The 26,627-nt window shown below is 42.3% G+C and overlaps 1 protein-coding gene across 1 annotated transcript in view; it reads left to right on the top strand.

Moving 5' to 3' along the window:
- NMNAT3 (nicotinamide nucleotide adenylyltransferase 3) overlaps window positions 1-26,627 on the top strand; it is a 133,348-nt gene that overhangs the window by 89,466 nt on the left and 17,255 nt on the right. Inside the window, exon 3 of the mRNA XM_010596010.3 lies at window positions 22,172-22,355. Within this exon, the coding sequence (XP_010594312.2) occupies window positions 22,172-22,355 (184 nt within the window). The remainder of the gene's footprint in view (window positions 1-22,171; window positions 22,356-26,627) is intronic.

The following is a 26,627-nucleotide window of genomic DNA, read 5'->3' as shown; positions in this document are numbered from 1 at the left end:
CATTCTTCTTCATGTAGTCCAGCTTCTGGAATTATTTGCTGAGCATACAGATTAAGTATGGTGAGAAGATACACCCCTGAAGCACACCTTTCCTGACTTTAAACCACGCAGTATCCGCTTGTTCTGTTGGAATGACTGCCTCTTGGTCTACGTATAGGTTCCACATGACCACAATCAAATGTTCTGGAATTCACATTCTTCACAATGTTGTCCATAATTTGTTATGATCCACACAGTCAAATGCCTTTGCATAGTCAATAAAACACAGGTAAACATCTTTCTGGTATTGTCTGCTTTCAGCCAGAATCCGTCTGACATCAGCAATGATAACCCTCGTTCCACGTCCTCTTCCGAATCTGGCTTGAGTTTCTGGCAGTTCCCTGTTGATTGATGTACTGCAGCAACCATCAAAAATCCGTTGAAAAACTGTTGTAAAACTGTGTACCCTTGAAAATCCCTTAAACCATCTTGTGTAGGAAGATGTGTGTACAACTGATGTTTATACACTACTTATGTGTGTAGACAACGCAGACTGCGTAAACACTGTCAAGTTTTGGATAAGATCATGGGCCCTGGATCCAAACTACGTGAGTTCATATCCAGTGCTACAATTAATTGGCTTTGTGACCTTGAGCTGGTTACTTTCTGTGCCACAGTTTATTCATCAGGAAAATGGGAATAACTTGGGCCAGTTACTTTCTGTGCCACAGTTTATTCATCAGGGAAATGGGAATAACAATCACACTTCTGTCATAGACAGGTTGTGAGGCTTAAAGAGATAGTATCTGTAAAGTCCTTGGAACAGTTCTGGACACTTTGTTAGCACTCAATCCATGCTGGCCATTACTATCATTATTATTATTATACATTTAGATATGTGTAAGGATCCCTGGTGGCAAAGTGGTTAAAGTATTCAACTGCTAACCGAAAGATCGGCAGTTCAAAACCACCAGCGGCTCCATGGGGGCAAGATTTTGCAGCCTGTTTCTGTAAAGATCTACAGCCTTGGAAATCCTCTGGGGTCGCTATGAGTCAGAATCGACTCAATGGCAGTGGGTTTGGGTTTGGGATACATAAAATATAACTTTAAATTGGTTTAATTATACGTATCGGAGCATACAGTTAAGCATTGTCTGCTGTGACTCCCCTGAACTGGCTCACCAAAATAATGAGTTTTATTTCTGTGCCGGTTTCCAAGGCTCTCAGTAGTTCCCACACGACTTAGCAGGAAGGGCTACCCCTTACCAACTAGGTGAAGTCTAGATTGCACATTTCTGAAGGTAGATTGGAGCTGAATCTTTCAGTCAAATTGGCTGACATGGTAGCCTTGTGTGACATTTTTGACTCCTGTCGTGGAGGTACTTGAGGGACCCCTACTTTGGATCAGAAGTTCTGTTTAGACTGTAGACTTTAGATCCTGGGTTTCCACTGAGATACCGTGATTGCTTCCACTTGGTGATTATGGGGGTGCCATAGTAACTAAGTAAAGATGTGTACATTTATCTAGCCTTCCAACTTTGGAGTACAACCTGCAATAACAAAAGGTATGGTTCCTTTCTCTTTTTTTAGTCTGGACGTGGTATATGAATGGTGGCAGCAATGGGAGCAGTGGTGGGAGCTGCCCTGACAGCAGTGTTGGTGATTGCAGTGGTGGCGATGACGGTTGAGCTAGTGGTAGTGGTGGTAGTGTAGATTATGGTGGTAATAATGACAGTGATGTTGGTTGGTTGTAGTCTGGTTGGTGGTGGTGATGTTATTGGTGTGATAATGATGGTGACGGTGGTGTTGGTGATGGGGTCAGTGGTGCTGGTATAGTCTTGGCAGTGGTACTGGTGTTGGTCATGGCATGGTAGTGGTGGCATTGGTATGGCATTGGTGGTGGTAGTGGTAGTGATGGTGTAGTTAATGGTGGTGTGATGGCAGTGGTCTTAATGTTGGTCATGGTATGATGGTGGTGGCAATATCATTGGGGTCGTGGTGGTAGTGATCGTGATATTTGTCAATAGCGTTGATTGTGATTTGATGATAGTGGCCACGTTGGCCATAATTTAGAGCAATTCTTAAACCGGAATATGAGGTCTCAGGGATTCGTATTTGAAGAAACTCCCCAAATGACCTAACTTACGCCTACAGTCATAAACACTGTCCTAGGTCTGAGTCTTATGGGCAGCGCATCTAAATGAAAGTGGCCTGATCCCCTGACATAATTTGCCAATGGAGTTAACTGAGTATCTCACAAAGTGTGGTCCTCTGAATATTCATCCACCAGAATGTTCCATGAAAGTCCAGCGAGGCTTGGTAAACCCTGAGATTTCTGTCCCCTTCTTGGAGGGTTACCGTGCACATCCGCATGTTAAGCCCATCACCATCGAGTCAATTCTGACTCATAGCGACCCTGTAGGACAGAGTAGAACTGCCCCATAGAGTTTCCAAGGCTGTAATCTTTACAGAAGCAGACTGCCACACCTTTCTCCCACGGAGCAACTAGTGGGTTTGAACTGGCGACCTTTCCATTAACAGCCATGTGTTTTAACCACTGGGTCACCAGGGATCCTTCACCCGCATGTTACGCACTCTCAAATATCGGCAGTAAAGAAACCTGTTTTAATTCGTCTACCTGATATTTCCCGCCCTTACTCAATCACTGAGCCCTTTTTCTTTGGGGGAGGCAGTAGCTGCCTACTAACCATTACATGGAACACTTAAGAGAAACATTAACAACACTTGAAATGAAAAGAAAAAGAAAACTTAAAAAAAAAAAAAATTTCCCCCCAGAGGGACTGATTTTTTTAGTGCTTTGTGATAATGTTACATTTCGGTTAGTTTATCAACTCCAAATTATGTCTTATATTGCAAATGGAAAGGATCATCTTAAATTTACATAATCAGAATTGATCAATGAATACATTAGACATGTAAGTTAGAGGTATTATTAGAAAAGAACCTCAAAAATGAAATTGCATGTAACTCCAGAAAACATTTACAGCCTAAAGAGCCCCATATCCTTTTATTCCATATTCATGAAGCTGATAATTTGGTCCTTAGAGAAAAGTGGTCCTTGTTTCTTTGATGCGGTGCTGGGTTAATAAATGACCTTGGATAACCGAAAGGAAGTGGCCTCTCTGTAGTCAGTGCCCATCCCTGGTTCTCACTGGTGCATGAGTCGCCTGGGGTGCTTGTGAAAAATTAAAATTCCCAGGCCTTACTTCTACAGAGTTAGGCTGAGCAAGTCTGGGGCACAGCCTGGAATACGCGCTTTAACAATCATATCAATGCAGACCTCACTTTGAGAAATAACCAGGTAAAGAGCTTATGTGAAAGCGTTGTCCTCCTTCTGCTCAACCCACCCAGTGTCAATCTTGGGGAAAATCCCAGTTTCAAGAGTCTTGTTCTTCCTGCATTTTCAGCTGTGGCCCAGGCTGTGGAGGCTGACTAGTTGGCCGCTCAGATCTCACCCTAATGTAATGTCCGCTAACCTCAAGGGCAAAGTCCACAGCCCTACCAGATGTGCTTAAAGACTTAGGAAAGCAGCTTCCCAATTCTGCAGGAAGTCCCTTCCCATTCACTGAGTCATCATTAGTCTTAACACGAATAATGCAAAAAGGCAGCTAAGCAGTTTAAATTTTATCCATAAAATTAAGCCCGGTGTTTCACCACAGCATTTAACTCCATGACCTGTTTTATTGAATCCCTTAGCAGATCTTGGACAGCTTCCTCGAGTATAAATTACCGTGAAGGTAAATTGAAAAGGTATCAAGAAATGGGCAAGGATATTAGTGCAGAATCAAGGAGTCATCAAGCTTCAATTGTTCTGAAGATATATAAAAAAAAAAAAAAAAAGAAGTCTCTTTTCAATACAGTTAAAGTGGAAAGAATTGATTTGATTAACAAGGCTTCACCTTTCTTCAGGTTGCTATCTGCCTTCTACATCCTACGTGAGTCAGTGTAGATGTCCCCTCCTTGAGAAACCTGCTCCAACCTGTTCAGGGCCCCTCCTGGATTCCAGAAGCTTCCTTTGTATACCTCTGTCCTAGCAGCAGTCACCCACATGGTGGCTGTCTGTCTCCCCACAGGACTGAAAACCAGTTGCCATGGAGTCAGTTCCAACTGAAGGTGACCCCAGATACGTCAGAATAGAACTGCGCTCTGCAAGGTTTTCAATGACTGTGGCCTTCCAGAAATAGATCGCCAGGCCTTTCTTCCAGTGTACCTCAGGGTGAGTTTGAACCACCAACCTTTCAGTTAATAGCCTAGCACTTAACCATTTGTGCCACCCAGAGACTCCTATTAATGCACTACCTAGCTTTAGGTGTATGCCAGAATATTTGCTAAATAAATGAATGGGCCTCCTCTTGTCTTCAGAAGAAAAATGGTGTTTGTACCGAAAACAAGAACGATGGTTAGGTAGGGAAGAATTCAGATTCGATGATATTTCTAGTGTACTCTGTGACCGTGTGTCTGCCCCTGAACTGGTCTTTGTCTCCTGTGCTAGCCCAATTGATTCTCACACCAGCCCATGGCATTACTCTCATTATTCAGGTGAAGAGGCAGGGGTGCAGAGAGGTTAAGTAATTTTTCCCAGGTCACACAGCCCATAAATATCAGAACCTGAGTCTCATGCTCAGATTGGCCTCTGCCCACTTGACCCCAAGTTCCTGCCAAGACACAGTCAGTCTTGAGAGGACAGTTAAAGTGACGTATCGCCCAGGCCTGGTTATTTGTCAGTAGTGAACAGGGCTGCTTTGTGTAGATTCCACTTGCAGAGGGTGCCCAAGCCAGTATTTTGAGCTGTTTCCCACGAAGCCTTCAGTGGGCTGCATACTGAGCCACAATTGCCCAATTACAACCTGCCCCCCACTGCCTTTCTTCCAGGGCTTTCAACTGATTCTTTCTGGTTCAGTCATGACTGAGGAAGCGACGCCAGAACACACCCAAATTTTTAGAATTTGGGTGGACTGAAACAGTAGCTGGGATGGAAAAAAATTACAAGTCCAAGCTCCGCTAGAAACTTAGTCTTCCTCTTAGAAAACAAGGGTAGCATACACGTTGCTTATCAACCAGATCTCTTGCCTGTTAGGTTTTGCAGAGTCGGAAACAGTGGTGCCGCGCTCAGAGATGGCAGCCAACAACGAGGCGTTGCTCTCCACAGTCCTGCCAGTAATCCAGTCTCACTCATCAGGCTCTTGAAAGGGATCACTATGCCTTTTCTCAGTCTCCCATTCCAGGGCTTCAACCTATAATTTTTCCCATTCTGGTTACCATTCTGTATCACCCAAATTGTAAAAATTCAGATCTGTTCTGGTATCACTTCGTCAGCCATGACTGAACTGGTTCGAACCTGTTGGAAGCCCTACTTTTTTCTTGTGTGAAGTTCCTGCTGGGTTGTAAACCTCCATGAGTTTCTGAGAAGTCATGAGATCCTGGCATTTGGGAATACCAGTGAATTCTTTTGAAAACCAATGTACTCTGAAAGGACACTAATTCCATTCATCAGATGGAGAGACATGTTGTTGTCAGGTGCCATCAAGTTGATTCCGACTTATAGCAACCCTGTGTAGAACAGAACGAAACATGCCTCATCCTGTGCCATCCTCACAATCATTGCTATACTTGAACCCATGGTTGCAGCCACTGTGTCAATCCATCTTGTTGAGGATCTCCCCTCTTTTTGCTCACCCTCTACCAAGCATGATGATCTTCTCCAGGGACTGGCCCCTCCTGATAACATGTCCAAAGTATGTGAGACGAGGTCTGCCCATCCTTGCTTCTAAGGAGCATTCTGGCTATACTTCTTCCAAGACAGATTTGTTCATTCTTCTGGCAGTCCATGGTGTGTTCAATATTCTTCACCAACCGCATAATTCAAAGGTGTCAATTCTACATAGCTGGGAGTTAATGGTGGAAGACAGAGGCATGCAAGAGAAAAAGGTTCTGATATCCTAAAAGTGTGTAGAATCCCACAGAATCAGCCACCAATGGGGAGGCCTCATCCTGCTCAAACAGAAGACCAGCTGACCAGTGCCAAGTGCCTGAAAGGCGAAGATGATTTATGGAGAGTAGGGCGGGAGAACAAGGAAACAAAACAGGCCTTTCTATTCAGGATCGGAGAGGGAGTTTAAACCCTATGAAACACTGCTGGTTTGTTTATTTTGTCACATTTTAAGAAGTCACACACAAAGAAATGGAAGAAACAGAAACCGCACACTGACAAGCTTGTGCATTGAAAGATTCTGGGGACCCGAGGGGGCTTTGTAGTGTGCAGGAAGAGCTTGCTAATTGAAAGGAAGGTTCTGTGCACCAAAAGAATGGAGGGAGTTAAGGGTAGACAGAGGAACAGAAGACTCGGAGGGCACCGAGGAGGGAGGGCGGGTGAATAGTAATGGCCCCCCTAGTCCCATCAGGCCCTCAAGGTTCCAGAGGGTCGAAATTCTACTCCTGGGTAATGGGACTACCTGAGGCTGTTCTACTCCCTTCCACTCACAGGCTTCTGAGATGTAAGTATGCAGTGTCTTTTGAAATTGGAGGGCACTCTGGCCAGCAGGGCAAAGAACAGAACAATAAATAGACTGCCTCAAGTTCATTTGGACCATGAGGGCTAAGAGAGCTCTGGCTGAAGAGAAAACAAAATACTAAACTTACCCAATAAGCTTGAAATCCGATGAAGAAAATCAGGAGAAGGGTGCCAAAACAGCCTCCAATCCTCAATAGCTTCAGCCAGACCATGTTTTCCAGGCAAGCTTAGAGACTACGTTTAATCACAATAATCTCTTCTAAAAGGCATGCATATCCATTCTGTTGACATTCTGTTTTTTTTTTTTTTTTTCCAACTTGCTTATCACGAGATTGCCATGAGTCGGAATCAGCTCATTGGCAATGGGTTTTGGTTTTATATCATCGTCCTGGCTTCCTTTCCTTGTTTACTTGATTCCCAACAGCACTTACAACAGTTGCTCCTGCTCATTCTTCAAACATTTTGCCTTCCTAGCACCTGTTTCCCAGGGTGCTTTTCAGCCAACACAACCAAAGAAAGAAGCAAACGGATGAAAGGATCCACGAATGGGGTAAGGGGCAGACCATGGCTTTGCCTGTGGAGACGTTGAGCTTCTCCCAGCAAAAGCCCTGGAACTGAAGTCTGGAAGAGGGAAGAGGAAAATTAGGAAATTAACCTGTGCTGCAGACTACCCAAGGCAGAGCATTACCTAACACGTTTCTCAATTGTTTTGACAAGTGTAGCTTTGTTTTAAATATGTATGGTGATTTTTTTAATAAAATGCTAATAAATGCAGTAAGGCATTCTCAGAGGGAATAATGAAGCCTTCACAGTTTGGAATGCTGTTAAGTCTTTGCTTCACGGTTTGTGAGGCTGCTAGCATTTTAAGCAGTAGAAACATCTTGTTGAAGCCCAGTCTTGCTAGGCAAGATGATCTCATTTGTTCACGTCAGCTCTAGAGAGGGTGGAGGGAGGGAAGGGAAACTTTCTTCATCATACCCCAGAGTGGCCTGGTTTGGGGCTACACAGATAGGGTGGGGGTGGCTTCTTAGCTATGGCTAGCTTAGTCACCACCTCTCCAGAGTCACTTTCTGTCATCAGTAGGGTGCAATAGAAAAAGTATAGGCAAACTTGGGTTCAAATCCCAATTCTGTTTGTTTCCTGGTACAGTAACCACTAGAAGGAGTCCCTGGGTGGTGCAAACTGTTAACACTCTTGGCCGTTAACCAAAAGCTTGGAGATTCAAGTCCACCCAGAGGCACCTAGGAAGAAAGGACTGGAAGGTCTACTTCCAAAAAAAAAAAAAAAAAGGCATTGAAAACTCTGTGGAGGAACACAGTTCTACTCTGAGCCTTAGGGAGGCACTGTAAATCGAAACCCACTCGATGGCAACTGGCTAACCACTGGAAAATCCTGTGACCTTTCTGAACCTCTGATCCTGCTCCAGTTATTGCATAACAAACCAACCTAGAAAATTTATTGTTAATTGACCATTTTGTTATGCTAACAGATTTGGTGGGTCAGGAATTTGGACAGAACACAAGGGGGTGGGAGAGTGCTTTGTCTATGCTCCATGATATCTAAGGCATCAGCTAGAAAGACTCAAAGAGAGTAAATTGACAGGGGCAGGAATTATCTGGAGACTTTTCCATTCACACGTGAGGTAGCTGATGCTGGCTATCTGCTGGGATGGCAGCTGGACCATTGATCTGCATTCCTACACATGGCCTCTCTGCCTAGGCTAGTTTGGGCTTTCACAGCATGGCAGTTGGGTTTTAAGAGAAGATGTCATGAAATCATAAATGCATGACATTTTTATGGCTTAGCCTTGGAAATCACATTGTATCACTTCTGCCGTTGGTTAAACCCAAAAACCAAACCCACTGCCATTGAATCAATTCCAACTCATAGTGACCCTTATAGGATAGACCAGAACTGCTCCATAGGGTGTCCAAGGAGCAAATGGTAGATTCAAACTGCCGACCTTTTGGTTAGTAGCCGATCTCTTAACCATTGCACCACCAGTGCTGCGCCATTGGTTAAGGCAGTCACAAATATGTGCCCAGTTCCAAGGGGAGGAGCATGAAATTCACCTATTGATGGAGGAGTGGCCAAGTTCTAAAAGAGCATGTGGGATGGGAGATAGTGTTGTGGCCCTACCTAATACAATCTGCCACAATTCCCTCTCTGCTATGTTTGCCAGGCTGATGAGTGGAGAGAGTAACAATTTCTGAGCACCAGCTGAGTACCAGCAACTGTTCATATGTTCTCTCACCTAATTCTCACCAGTTTAAAATACTCAGGTCTTGAAAATAGCATCCACACACTTTTTTGTTTGTTGATATTATATCCATCAGTTTCAGCTGCATAAAAAACAACCACAAAATATCAATAGCACAAGAAGTTTGTTTCTTGAGGACAGCTCTGTGGGTCAGTTGTGTTTCTCGCCTTGTCATCTAGGGTCTAGGAGACTAGGAAGGACAGTGGCTACATAATGTATTCTCAAGGTGATGCCAGAGGCACAGGAGTACAAGCCCCAACAAGCAAACAAATTTTAAGCTCCTGCTTGCATCACATCTGCTAATATCCCATGGGCCACAGCAAATCTCATGGCCAAGCCCGAAGTCAACGGACATTGAGGTGTACCTTCCACCCATTGTGAAGCTGTGGCCGAGGTGTGGATGTGTAATACTATAATAGCAAAGAGAGGAATTGGGACCAATAATTCAATCCTACCATAGCTATTTTCTAGCACAAAGAAAATTGAATAAGGATATTGTGGCATTACGGCTAGTGTTTAACAGTATAATCTTCGATGCAAAAATACCCACATAAAGTAGGAGGTTATCAGAGAGCTAATAAAAGAATAATTCAACATGACCAGGTAGAATTTATCCCAGGTATTCAAGGATAATATACTATAAAAATATTTATTAATATATCGCATTACTAAGGCGAGGTATTTGTCTTAATAAATCACCACCTCAATACACACTTAAAAGTCATTCAATAAAATCCAACTCCCACTCGGGGATTTTTTTAAAAAGCTCTTAGTAAATTAGAGCTGTTAGGAGCCTTCCCTAGCATGCTACATCATGGTATTACGTGTCAGAAACATTCCCACAAAAGCAAGGAAATAAATAAGAATACCTACTCACCACTATTATTTTCCAGTGGCTTCAGTCAAACATCAGAAATACAGCTATAGAAAGAAGACTCCATTTTCTTTATTTGCAGATGTTGGTGCTGTATCCCTAGAAAATTCAGGAGAAGCATTCGAAAAACTTATAAGTTCAGTACATGTCTTAGTTTCTGAGTGCTGCTATAACAGAAATACCACAAGTGAGTGGCTTCAAAGAACAAATTTATTTTCTCACAGTTCTGGAAGCTAAAGGTCCAAATCAAGGTCTTGGCTGGGTCGATTCATTCCTTGTTGGAAGCCCTGGGCATTCCGTGGTCCCTTGGCTTGTAGATAATCCTCACATGGCATCTGTCTTCCATGTGTGTGTTCTTTTGTGTCTAATCTGCTTTTTTTGTCACTGGGAAGTGATTAGTTTTAGGACACACCCTATACTGGTATGGCCTCATTGACATAAAAGAAAACTCTATTTCCAAATAGGATTTCATCCACAGATACAGGAGTTAGGATTCCAACACGTATTTGGGGAAACACAATTCAATCCATAACAATAAGGCAGCCCAGATTCAAAATAAACCTATCCAAGTACAGGGTTTCCTGTACAACGGTTAAATACACTATAATGAAAAATATATACAGTAAAACAGAGGGCAGGGGGAAGGCCCATTGACAGCAGAAACAGCAAGGCACACATATACCCAGGGCTAACATGAACCAGGAACGTGAATGGCACCCAGGGAAGCAGCTTGGCCCCTCTGCTGTAATACTTGACTAATGGAAATATGACCAGCTCTTCATGGAAAGTGGTCATGTATTGACTGACTTCCTAGTGAAAACGCCAGTGGGTATTTTTCTTAATGTTTTAACTTGAGAAAAGTATCCTGAGGTTCTTCTGGAAAAATAATGAGGTGCTCAGAAAGTTCTCCCAAATATTAAAATGTAATATAAAATAAAAGTGATTAAATGAGTGTGATACTGACTCCAGACAGCATAATAGAAGATAAAGTCTATATAAAAAGATAATATATGATAGTGGAAAACAAAAAATCACTGGGGATTGAGACAGATTATTTAATAAAAGGAAATGGGACAGTCACACTATTTGGGGGAAAAAAAACAATTTTATTTCTTACCTCATATATTTAAGACAATAAAATACTAAGGGTAAACCCTTTGCATAGAGAATTCCGTGTCAATGGCTATTTCTCTTGACCCGTTACACAAACGAGTGTAATGGTGCAAAGAAAAATTACAATAAACCTAAATGTTGCCTTTATCCTATTGCTGCGATGAAATAATTAAACAGGGACCAACCTGGGCTCTGACATGGCAACCGTGCAGCCCATACTAGACAGATAGACCTCCCTGGAGGAGGACGAACTGTCAAGAAAAGTCACAAGTTGTATGAGAAGATGTTGTTAGTTGTTGAGTTGGCTCCAACTCACGGAGACCTTTTGTATCACAGAACCAAGTTTTGCCCGGCCCTGCACCATCTTCACCATCTTTGGTGTGTTTAAGCCCATTGTTGTGGCTCTTGTGCCAATCCATCTCATTGAGGGTTTCCCTCATTTTAGCTGACCCTCTGCTTGAGAGGATATTGCAGTGCTAAAAAATGTACCAGCCTACAGATTCAGGGCAAGTCACCCTCCATTTAAGAGGAAGATGAAAAATTTTTACATCTCTGCTTCTCAATGAGATTAAAAGGAAAATGTGATAATAGCAAAGGAACAGACTGTCATAAAAAAAGAGCAGTGTGAGGAAAGTGAAATGATTTTGGAGTGAAACATAGAATTGCCCAGTCAGTGCTCAGTGGAGATGGGCAGCAGGAAGGATACTTCTGCAGCTAAAACAGAGAATTAAAACACCAGTCCAAGGACTTCTTCCAGAACTCAAGAAAAGATAAGGAGATGAAAATTACTAGAGAGAGGAGACATAGAGAATCGAAGCAAGAGAATAGAGCAGGCAGAGAACAATGACAATTAAAGAAATTATCCATGAGATAAAGATTGGAGGCTTTACTTTGCATTGGGGAGGGTGTCATGGATTGAATTATGTCCCCCCAAAAATGTGTGTTATCAATTTGGCTGGACCGTGATTCCCGGTATTGTGTAATTTTCCTATATGTTGTAAATCCTGCCTCTATGATGTTAATGAGGGAGGATGGGCAGCAGTTATGGTAGTGAGGCAGGACTCAATCTACAAGATTGGATTGTGTCTTGAGACAATCTCTTGAGATATAAAAGAGAGACGCTAGCAGAGAGACAAGAGGACCTCATACTACGAAGAAAGAAGCACCGGGAGCAGAGCGTGTCCTTTAGACCAGGGGTTCCTGCTCAGAGAAGCTCCTAGTCCGGGGGAACATTGATAAGAAGGCCAACAGAGAGAGAATGCCTTTCCCCTGGAGCTGACGCTCTGATTTTGGACTTTTAGCCTACTTTACTGTGAGGAAATAAATTTCTCTTTGTTAAAGCCTTCCACTTGTGGTATTTCTGTTATAGCAGCACTAGATGACTAAGACAGAGGAGAAGTGTCTTAGTTGGACTAAAACCCAGACATGATTTTTTAACAGGAGCTGGAAGAAAAGGTCCATGATTTGGAAGAGGATCCTTTTTATACAGTTGCCACACAAACTCAACAGGCAGACATTTAATATACTTGTTAAAAAGAGTTTGTACATCTCAGTAGATAAATGGGTAAAGAATGTGAGCAGCAAGTTCACAAAATGAGAAATATAAATATCTAATAGATAATGAATTCCTGGGTAGTGCAGGCAGTTAGTGTGCTCAGCTGCTAGTGGAAAAGGAGGTTTGAGTCCGCCCAGAGATGCCTTGAAAGAAAGACCTGGAGATCTACTTCTGAAAAATCAGCCATTGAAAACCCCGTACAGCACAGTTACTCTGACACACATGGAGGAGCCCTGAGTTGGAACTGACTGGACAGCAACTGGCTTTACTGGTAAGAGAAAATCAGTTGCATAAGTAATTTTTAAATGTGAATTTTAAACGACAGAAAGTTCCTACAAATTGACAATAATGTTTTTAAATAAATATGTCCAATACCGGCTGTGTGGGATGAGATGGCCCTCTCATACTCTGCTGGCGGCCCTGTCTCCTTGTTCAGAACTCCTAAAAAGTAGCCTGATGGGATGTAGCAAAAGCCCCCAAAATGTTCAAGCCAGTAATTTTTCTTTCTAATAATTTATCTTTAAAAATTACCTAAAGCTTGCAACTGAGATGAATCTACACAGATAGTCACCATATACGGATTCTACCGCCAAAAAAGTTATTTTTATTTTTTGTAATTGCCATTACATCTCCTAGAGTGTTAATGAAAAAAATGCTCATTGCCCAATCTAAATAAAAAAGAAGGGGACCTGGTGGCACAATGGTTAAGCACTCCAATGCTAACTGAAAGTTGGTGGTTCGAACCCACCCAGTGGCTCCTTGGAGAAAGACCTGGCAGTCTGCTTCCGTAAAGATTACAACCAAGAAAACTCTCTAGAGCAGTTTTACTCTGTCACATGGGGTCGCTATGAGTCGAAAATTGACTGATGGCACCTAACAACAACAAATAAAAAAGACACAAAATTGAATTTACATTACATGAAGAAAAATATACAGAAGAAAATGAACCAAAATACAAACAGCATTAGCCATTTAGATATATTTTGTTAATTTTTGATCATTTATACTCACCAGTATTCTTCAGTATTTCTACAATGAGCATTAATTTTTAAATTTATTTTCACTTTTATCAGAGTATTATACGTGTGTGTGTGAGGAGCCCAGGTGATACAATGCTTAAGTGCTTAGCTACTAATCGAAAGGTCAGCAGTTCGAAGCCATCAGCAGCTCCAAGAGAGAAAAGACGTGACAATCTGCTCCTGTAAAGATTACAGCCTAGAAAACCCTATGGGGCAGTTCTACCATGCAACACATGGAGTTGTTATGAGTCAAAATCACTCGATGGCACATAATAACAACAACATGAATATATATGTATATGTATAAACCAAAAAAAACCCAAACCCATTGCCATCGAGTCAATTCTGACTCATAGCAACCCTATAGGACAGGGTAGAACTGCCCCATAGATTTCCAAGGAAGAGCTGGTGAATTCAAACTGCCGACCCTTTGGTTAGCAGCTGTAGCATTTAACTACTACGCCACCAGGGTTTCCATGTATATGTATAGATATATAAAATGAAATATACTATATGGCTGTTATGGATTGAAATGTGTCCCCCCAAAATATGTGTTATAAATCCTAACTTCTAAGCCAGTGGTTATAATCTCATTTGGGAATGGGCTGTCTTTGTTATATTAAGGAGGCAGGAGTTGTGTAGGGTATATCTTGAGTCAATCTCTTTTGAGATATAAAAGAGATTAGGATAAGCAAGCAAGTGGAGATGGGGGAAGAAAGATGCCAAGCCACATGAAGATCACCCAGGAGTAGAAGTTCAGAGAGACAAGGACCTTTCTCCAGAGCCCACAGAGGAAGAAAGCCTTCCCCTAGAGCCGGCGCTCTGAATTTGGGCTTTGAGCCAGTAAGAAAATTAATTTCTGTTAAAAAAGGCCATCCATTTGTGCTATTTCTGTTAGAGCAACACAAGATAACTAAGACAAAGGCTTATAGTGTTATTTGTTCCATTCTTCCTCAGCCCTGATGCCTGGTTTCCAGAGCAATCACTTGTCTTTTTCAGCTGTTTTCTCTGGTATTTGACACTATTTCTAAATAATAAGCTTATACTATTGTTTCAGGCTTTTTCCATTTTGATATGATCTACCGTCATTCAGTTATGAAAAGTGAACCCTTAGCCTTCTCACACCATCACCCTTAAACTCATGCTCCACTTCCACCCCAGAACCCCAACTTCCACCATATGCCCCCAAGTTGATTAGTTCACAACATTTAGTTAAATCAGTGTTTATTGTTTAAATTTATGTCTGTGTAAATAGTGTCTGGAGCCCTGGTGACACAGTGGTTAAGAGCTTGGCTGCTAACCAAAAGATCAGCAGTTCAAATCCACTAGCTGCTCTTTGGAAACCCTCTGGGACAGTTCTGCTCTGTCCTATAGGGTCCCTATGAGTTGGAATTGACTCTACAGCAACAGGTTTGGTTTTGGTTTTAAATAGTGTTTATAACTGAACCATGCGGTACTCTATGATTCCATTACCTCTCATATATAAACTTGGTTTTCTTATACTTAATAACTGTTTCATTTATTCCTTTCCTTGGATTCCTTATAAAAAAAAAATACCTATCCTTAATTCAGTCCTAAATCTTCCAAAAGATCTCTAAAACTCTTTATATAGGCAAACTCATCAGATAATTTGTCTGTTTTATATTGTTTCTGTTCTCCAGCTTCTACCTGGACAGCTGATTCTCTATGCCTGCTACACAGCTGTCATTCTGGGACTCCCCTTTACTGTTTTCCTGGGGATTCCATTTGCCTATCTGCTGATTCACAATGCTTGTTTCTCTGGTCCCATGCCTTCCACTTCTTTGAGTTACTCTCTTGTTTTGGTGGAGTGCATCCTCCACCAGCTTTCTGAGAAAGAATGAGAGTAAATTTCCTGACAACTTGCATATATAAACACAACTTTATTCCAATTTACTCCATTTCAGGGGTCAGTAAACTATATCCTGCCGTTCGTGTATGGCCTGCAAATAGCATCAAATGGTTTTTACATCTTTAAAGAACATGCAACAAAGACTGTGTGTGGCCCACAAAGCCTAAAATTGTACCGCCTAGCTCTTAATAGAAAAAGCTTGCTGACTCCTGTTCTAATTGATTAGCAGTTTGGCTGGATATAGAATTCTGGATGGGAAATTATTCTCCTTCAATGCTTTAAAGACATTTCTCCACTCTCTTCTGGATTCCAGGGTTGCTTTTCTGGTTCCCAGTCCTGTACATTCACCTCGGTTTTCTCTCTGGAAGCTTCTAGGATCTTCTCTTTAAACCTGGTGGTATGAAATTTTGTAATATTTTGCCATCATTTGAATCTTGATCTCTTCAAAGTGCTGGGCAATCAGAAGACTTTTGAGACTGAAAACCTGGTCTGAGAAAATATTTGTATTATTTCTTTGATAATTCCCTCCCTCTGTTTTTCTGTTTGCTTTCAGGAATTTCTGTTACTTAGATGTTGAACCATCAGAAAAATCGATCTTTTAATTTTATCTTCTTTTCAGCATATGATTTCCTCAAATTTATTTTCCAATTCTTCTACTAATTGATTTTATTGCTGCTGTTATCCACCAGATTATAAACTCCATGAGGGCAAGAATAGGTCTGTTTTATTACCACTGTATGTGAAAGATGTGACAGCCTGCTCTTGTAAAGATTTACAGCCTTGGAAACCCTTTGGGGCAATTCTACTCTGTCATATAGGGTCTCTATGAGTCGGAATCAACTCAGCGGCAATGGGTTCCAGGCTTTTGTATATCCCTAGTACCTGGCACGTAATAGACAGTCAGCAAATATTTGAGTGGGTGAATAATTTTAGTTTCCAAGAGCTCCTTGTTGTTTTCTGATTGTTGCTTTATAAAGCATCCCATTCTTGTTTCATGGATTTGATATCATCTCTTACCTTTCTGACAGTGTTATATGGAGTTTCTTGAAATTTTCTTTTGCTGTTTGCATCGCTTCTGCTGAATTTCTTTTCTCCTGGTGGTTATTTTTGTCTCTGTCTTTCATATTAAGTACCTTTCTAAAATATGTCCCCTCTTAGGCTGTCCATTACAAGACAGGCTCTAAAATGTTGACTGGAAGCACTGGGCATGTAGGTATATGGATCAGGCCATAGTTCAAAGACAGATGATAGTCAATAGCTATAGGCCTCTTCTCCTGGATGGGCCTGTTTCCAGAGAGACATCCTCTACTCTGGTATTCTGGGAGCCAAACTTAATCCTCCTGTCTTAAGGATGGTACCTAACCCTGACCTTACCTGAACCTGTATCTGGGAGTCAGGCAGCAGGGGCCTCTCTGATCCAACCTCAGCAAAAAGCAGACTTCTGGCCTTCTTCCAGGATGGGAGACTAAAGTAGGCAATTGAGGGCTGAGAGTGGATCTCAGGACTCTGTAGACAAACTCTCAACTAGTCCTTCTATCTTCAGGCCTTCCCGCACCCCGACCTGGAGAGATTACTTTCTCCTCCAGTTCCTGTGCCCCTCTGGAATTCAGATATGCCAATCCACTTGCTTCTTGTAGCTGTCCCTGCTTGCAGCCTATACTTGTCCTTTTACCACATGTTCATCAGTTCTCCAGCTTCCAAAATTTTATTGACCTTTTCTATCTACTATCCACTATTGTCTCCTTTTCCACTCTCTTTAATTCCTTTATTGTCATTTTGTTAGGGCTTCTAGAGGGGGTGGAGATAAATAAGGTGTTCTGTCTACAATGTTCAACTGGCAGCTATGTACTACTTTGAAAACCCCAAGATAAAGCTACCATATGCTTCCTGCTAAGTGATGTTCTAGAAATGTTACCAGGAATGAAAAGATAGGCTCTCCTGAAGGACCAATCAGTCTCATGGGAAAGACAAAGGTAAGCAGATCATTATCATATGGTACTGAGATGTCTGGTATGTCTGGGCAGCAGGTATGTCTGGGCAGCAGTGGGGGCACAGGAGAAGTACCTGCATCTAATGAGGGGAGAGGGGAGAAGGTAGAAGGAATGAGAGGCCATGGTTTCACAGAAGCAACACTAGAGTTGTGGGGAAGGGGAAAAGCCTGAATGGGACTCAGGTGACCATTTGGAGGGTGGGAAGAAGAGATTAGTGGGATTATTCTTGGCCTCCTTTTTCATTTTTAGCTCAAATTTTTATTTTTATTGACTCTCCTCTCCTGAGTTATATAACAAAGTGTTGATTTCTCAGTGCTCGACCTGCCTTGTCAAGATGAGCTAAACCATCACAGGTGACACATGGGTATCCAAAATGCCCAGCACAGCTACCTGGAGGAGCCCTGTCCTCCGTGCCACCCCAGGATTTCTCAACTGTAAAACAGAGATTAATGTAAGGTTAAATTTAAAGGTAAATTGCCCAAAAGAGTAGGCATCCAGTAAGAGTTAGTTCTCCCAGCCCCCACTTCTTTTGAAAAGGAAAAGAGAAGTATGTATTGAACAAGGGGGTTGATTTTACATGCTGGGACTCAGGTGTGCAGAAATGTAACTTACTTTGCTTTCTACAACAACTCAACTTGCTCCTGAGCCATGATTTTTGTGAATAAACTCAAAAAAATCCCATTGCCATTGAGTCAATTCTGACTCATAGTGACCCTATAGGACAAAGTAGTACTGCCCCATACAGTTTCCAAGGAGCGCCTGGTGGATTCGAACTGCTGACCTTTTGGTTAACAGCCATAGCACTTAACCACTATGCCACCAGGGTTTCTGGGAAATGCTATGCACATCTATCCCAAGTGAAGCTGAGGGGGATCTGTACATGCCACACTGCCATTTCTCCTCTATTGGTGCTGTTTTGTATGGCTGCAGAGAAATTTCAGGTGGAACACAGAGTATAAACCCACCCAGGGGTTTCCAAACCTGATCACAATGCAACTAAACTAGAAATTAATAACAAAAAAGAAAGAAAGAAAGAAAAATCCCCCATATGTTTGGTAATAAAGAAAAATGTGTCTAAATAACTCATGGATCACAAACAGTATCATAGTGGAAATTAGAAATTTTTTTAAACTGAATGATCATGAAAACACTGCATATCAAAACTTGTGGGATACAAATAAAGACATGCTTAGAGGTAAATTTTATAGCCTGAAATGTGCATATTAGGAAATTAGGAAATAAGATAAAGTGCAAATTAATTAGCTGATCATCCATTGGAGGGAGTTAGGAAAAGGACAGCAAAACAACCCCCAAAGAATGTAGGAAAATGGAATTAATAAAAATAACAAATTGATGAAATAGGAAATAAAATCCAGCAGAGAAGATTAATAAAACCAAATGTTGGTTCTTTGAAAAGACTAGTAAAATGACCAACTTGACCAGTATTGAGCAAAGAAAAGGAAAGGAGACAGAATCAACATTAGGGATGAAAAAAGGACATCACTACAGATACTACAGACATTAAACAAAAAAGAGAATATTATGAACAACCTTATGCCAATAAATTTCAAATTTTAAATGTAATGGATAAAATCACAGAAAAATATAAGTTGCCAAAAATTGTAGTAAAGAAATAAAAAACCTGAATCACCTTACAACCATTAGAGAAACTAAATCAATAGTCAAAATTTTTTCACCCAAATTAAGCTTCAGCATCATGAGATTTCACTGGTGAGTTCTATCAAACACAAGAAAAAAATATTATTCCAATCCTCCACAAGCTCTTTTAGGGTATAGTAAAAGGAGAACTCCCCACCTCATTTCATGAGACTAGCATAACATTGATACCAAAACCTGACTAGGACAGAAAGAGAAAGGAAAATTACAGACATGTGTTACTTCCTTTAAAAATGTTAGCAAAGTGAACCCATCAATACATAAAGAAGATAATACATCAGGCTTATCTCAGGAATGCCATGTTAGTTTAAGATTAGAAAATTAACCAATGTAATTCATTGTGAGGACAGTGGTGGTTCACTGGTAGAATTCTTGCCTTCCATGCAAGAGACCCAGGTTTGATTCCTGGCCAGTGCAGTTCAGCTAGTCTGTCAGTGGAAGCTTGCGTGTTGTTCCAGAGCTGACCAGATTTAAGCAAGTTTCCAGACTAAGATGGGCCAGGAAGAAAGGCCTGGCTGACTACTTCTGAAAATTAACCAGCGAAAACCCTGTGGATCACAATCTGCTGGCTCAACAGCAGGTAACAACAGCATATTAGCTGAATAACAGAGAAAAATCACACTATCATTTCAAGAGTTGCAGAAAGACACATTTAATACAAATTCAGCATGCATTTATGACAAAAGCTCTTAAACTAGGGATAGCAGGTGTCTTTGTTTCTTAGTGCTGCTGTGACAGAAATACCACAAGTGGGTGGCTTTAACAAACAAATTTATTTTCTCATAGTTAAGAGGCTAGAAGTTTGAATTCAAGAGGGAGATTTTCTCTGGGCTCTGGCGGAAGGTCCTTGTCTCTTTTCCACTCTGTTCCTTGGTTCCTTGGCGATCTCCTTGTGGCATCTATCTTCCCCAGTTTGTCCTTACTTCTCTGGGCCTAATCTGCCCTTTTTATATCTCAAAGGTGATTAATTTAAAATACACATGACACAGTCTCATTAATGTAACAGAGAAAGTCCTATTCCCAAATGAATTGCATGTACAGATGTAGGGGTTTAGGATTTACAACACAGGTATTGGAGGATGGGGTTCAATCCATAACAGCAGGGAATGTCTCTTACAAAGTAACACATTTGTCAGGATAGTCTAGGCTGCAATAACAAATTGTCCAATTCTCAGTGGCCTACCACATCAAAGTTTATCTCTCCTAAGATAAATCCCATGCGGGTTCTGAAGATCTACAGGGCAGTTTCCTTCTAAGCAGTGTCTCAAGAATTCCACTAGGCCCCATCTTGTGGCTTTCCCGTCTTAAAATGTGGCTTCCGGATTCACTGCGAGAGAGCTAGGGGATCATGCAAGAATTTTTATGGCCAAGCCTGGATGAGCCGTACATCACTTCCACCCACGTCCCATTGACCACAACTCTGTCAAATCAGATAAACCCAACCCAGTTTCAAGGGAAACTGGGAAACATTAGCTTCCGGTATGCCCAGGAAGAGGAAACTGTAAGCAGGTCTTAGTGAACGCGTAGCATTGTGTCTGCCACCACCGAAAAAGAGTATGGACAGAAAACTTCCATCATGTGGAAGGAAGCTGAAACAAACCTGCTTCGCGACCCAGCAGTTTCACTCTTAGGCATGGGTCCTAGTGGAATGTGTGCCTGTGTGCACAGGGAGACATGTGCAAGGTTTTTCATGGCAGCATCATTTTTAACTGTCCAAACCCATCATCATACCAAGCCCATCAAGAATAGACTAGCTCAATTATTTGGTATACAGTCATACAAAAGAATATAATACAGCAATAGAATGGGATGGACTACCTGAATTTTATTTACCTAACGTGAAAAGACGTAACAAGAGAATACAGTATGATTCTACATATTTATAAAACTTTCAAAAACAGGCAAACAAATCTGCTTTTTAAGGATAGGCAACTATGTGGTAGAGCTATAAAGGAAAGCAAGGGAACTGATATCATGAAAGTAAAGATAGTGATTACCTCCCGTCAGAGTGGGGGTTATGATAGGGAACTTCCGGGGTTTCAGAAGTGTTCTGTACCTCACTAGATGATGGTTGAAACAGGATATATTTTATAACTGTTTGCACACTGCGTGTGCTTTATGCTCTTCTGTGTGCCTGCTGTACGGTAGCATGGCCGAATGGTCTAAGGAACCTGGATTAAGGCTCCAGTCTCTGCGGGGGTATGGTTTCGAATCCCACCACTGCCAACTCTGTGGAAACCCTGGTGATATAGTAGTTAAGTGCTACAGCTGCTAACCAAACAGTCGGTAGTTCAAACCCACCAGGCGCTCCTTGGAAACTCTATGGGATGGTTCTGCTGTTTCCTATAGGGTCACTATGAATTGGAATCGACAGCAACGGGTTTTGGGTTATGTGCCCGCTATATTTCATAATAAAATTTTATGAAGAAATACATTATATACTAAGTCAAAATAGTATCCCACTGCATAAACGTTATTTAAGTTCACCCTTATAGCAAGATCCTGCCAAGTAAGTATTATCCCATTTTACAGATGGGAAAACTGAAGTTCAAATGTCTAAGTTGTTTTTTTTTTTTTTTTTAAATAACTTGGTAATTTGCCTAAGGCATCCTAGTGAGTGACGGACCTGGAGCTCCCACCTGAGGCTCTGAGCCCTAGCTGTGCTCTTCCCACGGTGGAAGTTCTCTGTAGCTTCCTCAACATCACTGTAGCTCTAGTTTAAAATGCCCCATTCTCCAGCCCCTAAGCCATGCAGCATCGTGAATCAGCCTCGCATTTTTCTACTCCAGTCTAGGAAAGTAGGCCTTCCTGGTCCCTTAGCAGCATGCCACATGCAGCCAAAGTCAATGGTGCTTGCCTATAGGTAATTTATGTTCCATCATCCACCAAGCCCAGCTCATGCTAGGCCCCATCCCTTCATCTTTGATCTACAAAATCCCATTTGTGCTAAATAACCACATGAACTGTGTCCCACAGTGGTGCCCCGGGAGGATGTCATGATGGTCTTCAAACACATTCTGACCCTAACGGTGCACTTTGCTATCCGGAGCCTGGCCTGAGCTCCACTCCACAGCGCTCCTCTCGGCGAAGTGCTTCTCCTGTAGAAGACTCTGGAGGAGAGGTTCATGGTCCCTGAGGTAGCAACTTTGCCATTGTTTAAGGGAGCTGGCAGACCCAGGAGAGAATGCCAGGGTCTGCTCCCACTCAGGACGAGGCAAGAGACTTTTAGCACCTGGCTGACTTCAAGGCTGGCAGGTGGCAAGCTTCTGTGTGTAGAGTGTCACTGCTTTCCCTTGCCTAGGTGTGTACCAGGTGATCGCAGGCATCATCTCCCCTGTCAATGACAAGTACGGGAAGAAAGACCTCACAGCAGCCCAGCACCGGGTGGCCATGGCTCAGCTGGCGCTACAGACATCTGACTGGATCCGGGTGGACCCCTGGGAGAGTGAGCAGGCGCAGTGGATGGAGACAGTGAAGGTGCTGAGGTAACGGTGGGTGTCTTCTCGTGTGAGGACCAGGGGCCAAGGGAGGCATCTGCAGGGCCCACAGGTGAAACGCAGGGCTGAGAGCTGAGTGGGACTTTGTCCAGACCTTCTCAGCCAAAACCAAGAAATGTTTCATCTTCAGGAGAGAAACCAATAGATTCCCATTCTCAGGGAGGTTCCTGAGCAAAAGAAGTTACAAACCTACTGCCCTCAGTCTAGGGTCAGGACGCACCCTGTAGAAATGCCCACTCTTATTGCAGAGCTGTAGCACTAAGGCTCCAGGACCACCACTTACTAGCTGTGTAGGCTATAGGCAAGTGACTTAACTTCTCTGAGAGACATTCTCACGTGCAAAATGAGGACAATGAAACTTAAGGGGGATTAAAAAATGTGAATAACTTTTTATGTGACCCAGACCACATAATATTTACGAAAGGCAACCTTTTATTATTACATCATCACGGCCTAGGTTGAAAACTGAATTTAGATAATAAGCCACTTTTTCTAATGGTACAAGTCCTGGGTTCTACAAATTCAGACTTTTATTTAAAATAGGACGAAAAAAAAATACACTATACATCTAAACATAGGTACTCAGGATTTTTTTCTTTTGGAATTGCTGTTAGTATTCCGCATTAGTAAGGTAACTGTTTAAAAGACCCTGTACACTAGGGAGATATATTACTACTGACTTGTGTCTGGGAACCTTTAAGTGGAGGTTACCAGAGAAGCAGGTCTCACCTGTGGGATCCACAAGCCCACCACCCCCAGCTGTCAGAGCTGTGAGGTAAGCCAGGCCCACCCGTCAGTCACAGCAAGCAACTCTGCTGGAAGGGACTACAAATTGTGGGCCATGTCTTTTGTCTATTTTGAAGCACAAGGATTGTTAGAGAACAAGGCACCTGGTCAAATAATTGGCAGGCCTCTTCATAATCTGTTTTGGCTTTCACTTTTTACTCATCGTCAGAGTCACTTGGGAGTGACTTAGCCTTGTAGTCTCCATTCCTGGTTCCTGTGACTTGCCTTTTATGCTAGAAAGAACTGACTGGAAATATTCAGTCACAATGCTGCTTCAGAACCTATTACCAAATTAAAAGGAGAAGAAATAGGAAATAATTATTTAGGGTACATGCTGCCGTTTTTTGTTTTTTTTTTTTTTTTAACCACCCATTGGTATAAGCAAAAGAACCTTACAATGAAAATTATGTAAGGAATAAATTGACAACTAGATCATCCTTTCAGAACAAGGCATGTAGTCATCTCTTATTTATCTAGGCTCATAGAGGGGGATAGAAGCAAAGCCATAGATAAGCCAACAAGTCATTTAGCTTTAATATGGAGCCAGAAACAGACATTTTTTCTCTGCCACCTTATGAGAGGCAGGGTGGCCGAGGGTACAGGGCTTCGGAGCCAAATTTTCTAGCTAAGTGACGTGATCGAAGTGATTTAGCCTCACTGAGCCTCGGTCCCTCACCTACGAAGACAGGGATGACATCACCTACTTCACTGGGATGCAGTGGAAATTAAATGAGACGATGCCGGCCAAACACCTGGTTTATGGTAAGTGCTTAATAATGTTAGGTACCTTCCCTGTGTTCCTAGCACTGGCTCATCATTTATCCTCAGAGCCATTTAGCCATTCGTGGATAGATGGGCGCTGACCGCGGTACTACGTCATGTGACTAGCACCACTCCTGCACGATACAGGGTGAGCGGAGATTTCGCTGAATGTATTCTCTATTGTTTTACTGTATCTCTTAGTCCAGTGCTTCTCAATGCTGGCTGCAGACTGGAATCCCCAAGTACTAATGCCTGGCTATCATCAAGAGACCAGATGGAATTGGTCAGGGTGGGGCATCACTGGGATTTTTAAGGGCTCTCCTGAGCATTCTAATGGGTGGCTGGGGTTAACCTTACAGTATCAGGCACCAACTGTCTGAATCAGGCTGATGATTGGAGCTGAGATTCATCTAGCCAGTGGTCTCAACCTGGCTGTAGGAATCTCCTGGGAAGCTCTTTAAAAATCCTCACCTCTCAGAGATTCTGATCCGTCTGGGGTAGACATGGGTGTGTGTGTGTGTTTTGTTAAAGGTCCCCAGATGATATATTTTATGCAACCAAGGTTGAGAATCTTCGATATAAATATTCAACACAGTTGTATAAGATGGCTCGTTAAGAAAACGTTTTCATTATTTAGAGTGAGCTTCCTCTCCAAAATGTGTTCATTGAATTATAAAATTTGACTACTAACATTTTCTTGAAATTATCAAATGCATTTTATTTAAGATTTTAAAAATTTGGTTAAAATTGTAGTCAGGTAGTTTCAGAAGCATGGTAGAAAACTGTCCCACCTTTTGCTCCACTTAGTATCCTCTTGGTAGGGTCACAGTGACTCTACGTCACAGTGACTGAGATAAATTGTGTCATATCGGGTTGCTTGTTTTTATTCTTTTTCTTTCTTTTATTTAATCTAGGCCAACTTCCATGCTTTAAAGGGCATTTGGTAGCATTTCAGCCACCTTTTCCCCATTGGTCACAATGTCTTTTGAAGTGGTCCATCACCATCATGTATCTTCATGTTGCCTTCATTTTACACATGAAGAAACCGAGGCTCAAAGAGGCTAAGTTAACCAAGGGTACACAACAAATAAGCACATGGTGGAGCCCCAGTCTGGTGGACTCCAAAACCATGCTTATGGCCATCTTCAAAAATGGTGACCTAGAGGCTGAGAACACGATGTGGCTGACTTTGCTACTGCTACAATGACCTTCTGATAGGGCCTCCCTGGAGGTCAGTGAGACTGCTAAAGTCACAAAGAACATGTCAGTGGAGACCAGGGTACCACTCAGACTGACAACAAGAAAGGCAGTGGCCACTGGCCCACAAAGGCAGAGTGGAAGTCTGGGGGGAAAATGTATTTACTATTGGAAATAATCATTTGCACAACAAAGCTCAGAGATGCAGCTAATATTCAAAGAAGGGTCAACTTGAACTAGAACTGCCCCATAGGGTTTCCAAGGCTACAAATCTTTGCAGAAGCTGACTGCCACATCTTTCTCCCCCAAAGCGGCTGGTGGGTTCGAACTGCTGACCTCTTGGTTAGCAGCCAAACATTTTACCACTGCACCACCAGGGTTCCTAGGAGCTTCAAGGTAAGTAAAATAAAATGACAAGCACCACCTTTTTTTTTTTTTTTTATCATCAATCTTTCCAAGACTAAGAATGGCATTTCAATGCCTCTCCTACTTTTTTTTTTTTTTAATTTTTATTAAGCTTCAAGTGAACATTTACCATTCCAATCAGTCTGTCACATGTAGGTTTACATACATCTTACTCCCTTCTCCCACTTGCTCTCCCCCTATTGAGTCAGCCCTTACAGTCTCTCATTTCATGCCAATTTTACCTTCTTCCCTCTCTCTCTATCTTCCCATCCCCCCTCCAGTCAAGAGTTGCCAACACACTCTCCCGTGTCCACCTGATTTAATTAGCTCACTCTTCATCAGTATCTCTCTCCCCCCAACTGACCAGTCCTTTTCATGCCTGATGATTTGTCTTCGGGGATGGTTCCTGTCCTGTGCCATCAGAAGTTCTGGGGAGCATTGTCTCTGGGATTCCTCTAGTCGCAATCATACCATTAGGTGTGGTCTTTTAATGAGAATTTGGGGTCTGCATCCCATTGGTCTCCTGCTCCCTCAGGAGTTGTCTGTTGTGTTCCCTGACAGGGCAGACATCGATTGTGGCCGGGCACCAACTAGTTCTTCTGGTCTCAGGATATTGTAGGTCTCTGGTTCAAGTGGCCCTTTCTGTCTCTTGGGTTCTTAGTTGTCGTGTGACCTTGGTGTTCTTCCTTTGCCTTTGCTCCCGGTGGGTTGAGACCAATTAATGTATTTTAGATGGCTGCTTGTTGGCATTTAGGACCCCAGGTGCCACAATTCAAAGTGGGATGCAGAGTGTTTTCATAATAGAATTGTTTTGCCCATTGATTTAGAAGTCCTCTCAAACCAAGTTCCCCAGACCCCAGCCCCTGCTTCGCTATCCTTTGAAGCTTTCATTTTATCTCGGAAACCTCTTTACTTTTAATCCTGTCCAATTAGGCTGACCTTCCTTGTTTTGAGTGTTGTCTTTCCCTTCACCCAAAGCAGTTCCCATCTACAGATTGATCAATAAAAAGCCCTCTCCCTCCCTCCCTCCCTCCCCCCTTTGTAACCACAAAAGTATGTGTTCTTTTCCGTTTTTTCTATTTCTCAAGATCTTATAATAGTGGTCTTATA

Source organism: Loxodonta africana, chromosome 23 (assembly GCF_030014295.1).
Source record: "Loxodonta africana isolate mLoxAfr1 chromosome 23, mLoxAfr1.hap2, whole genome shotgun sequence".
Taxonomy (NCBI): Eukaryota; Metazoa; Chordata; class Mammalia; order Proboscidea; family Elephantidae; genus Loxodonta; species Loxodonta africana.
This window is presented reverse-complemented; position numbering and strand designations above follow the sequence as displayed.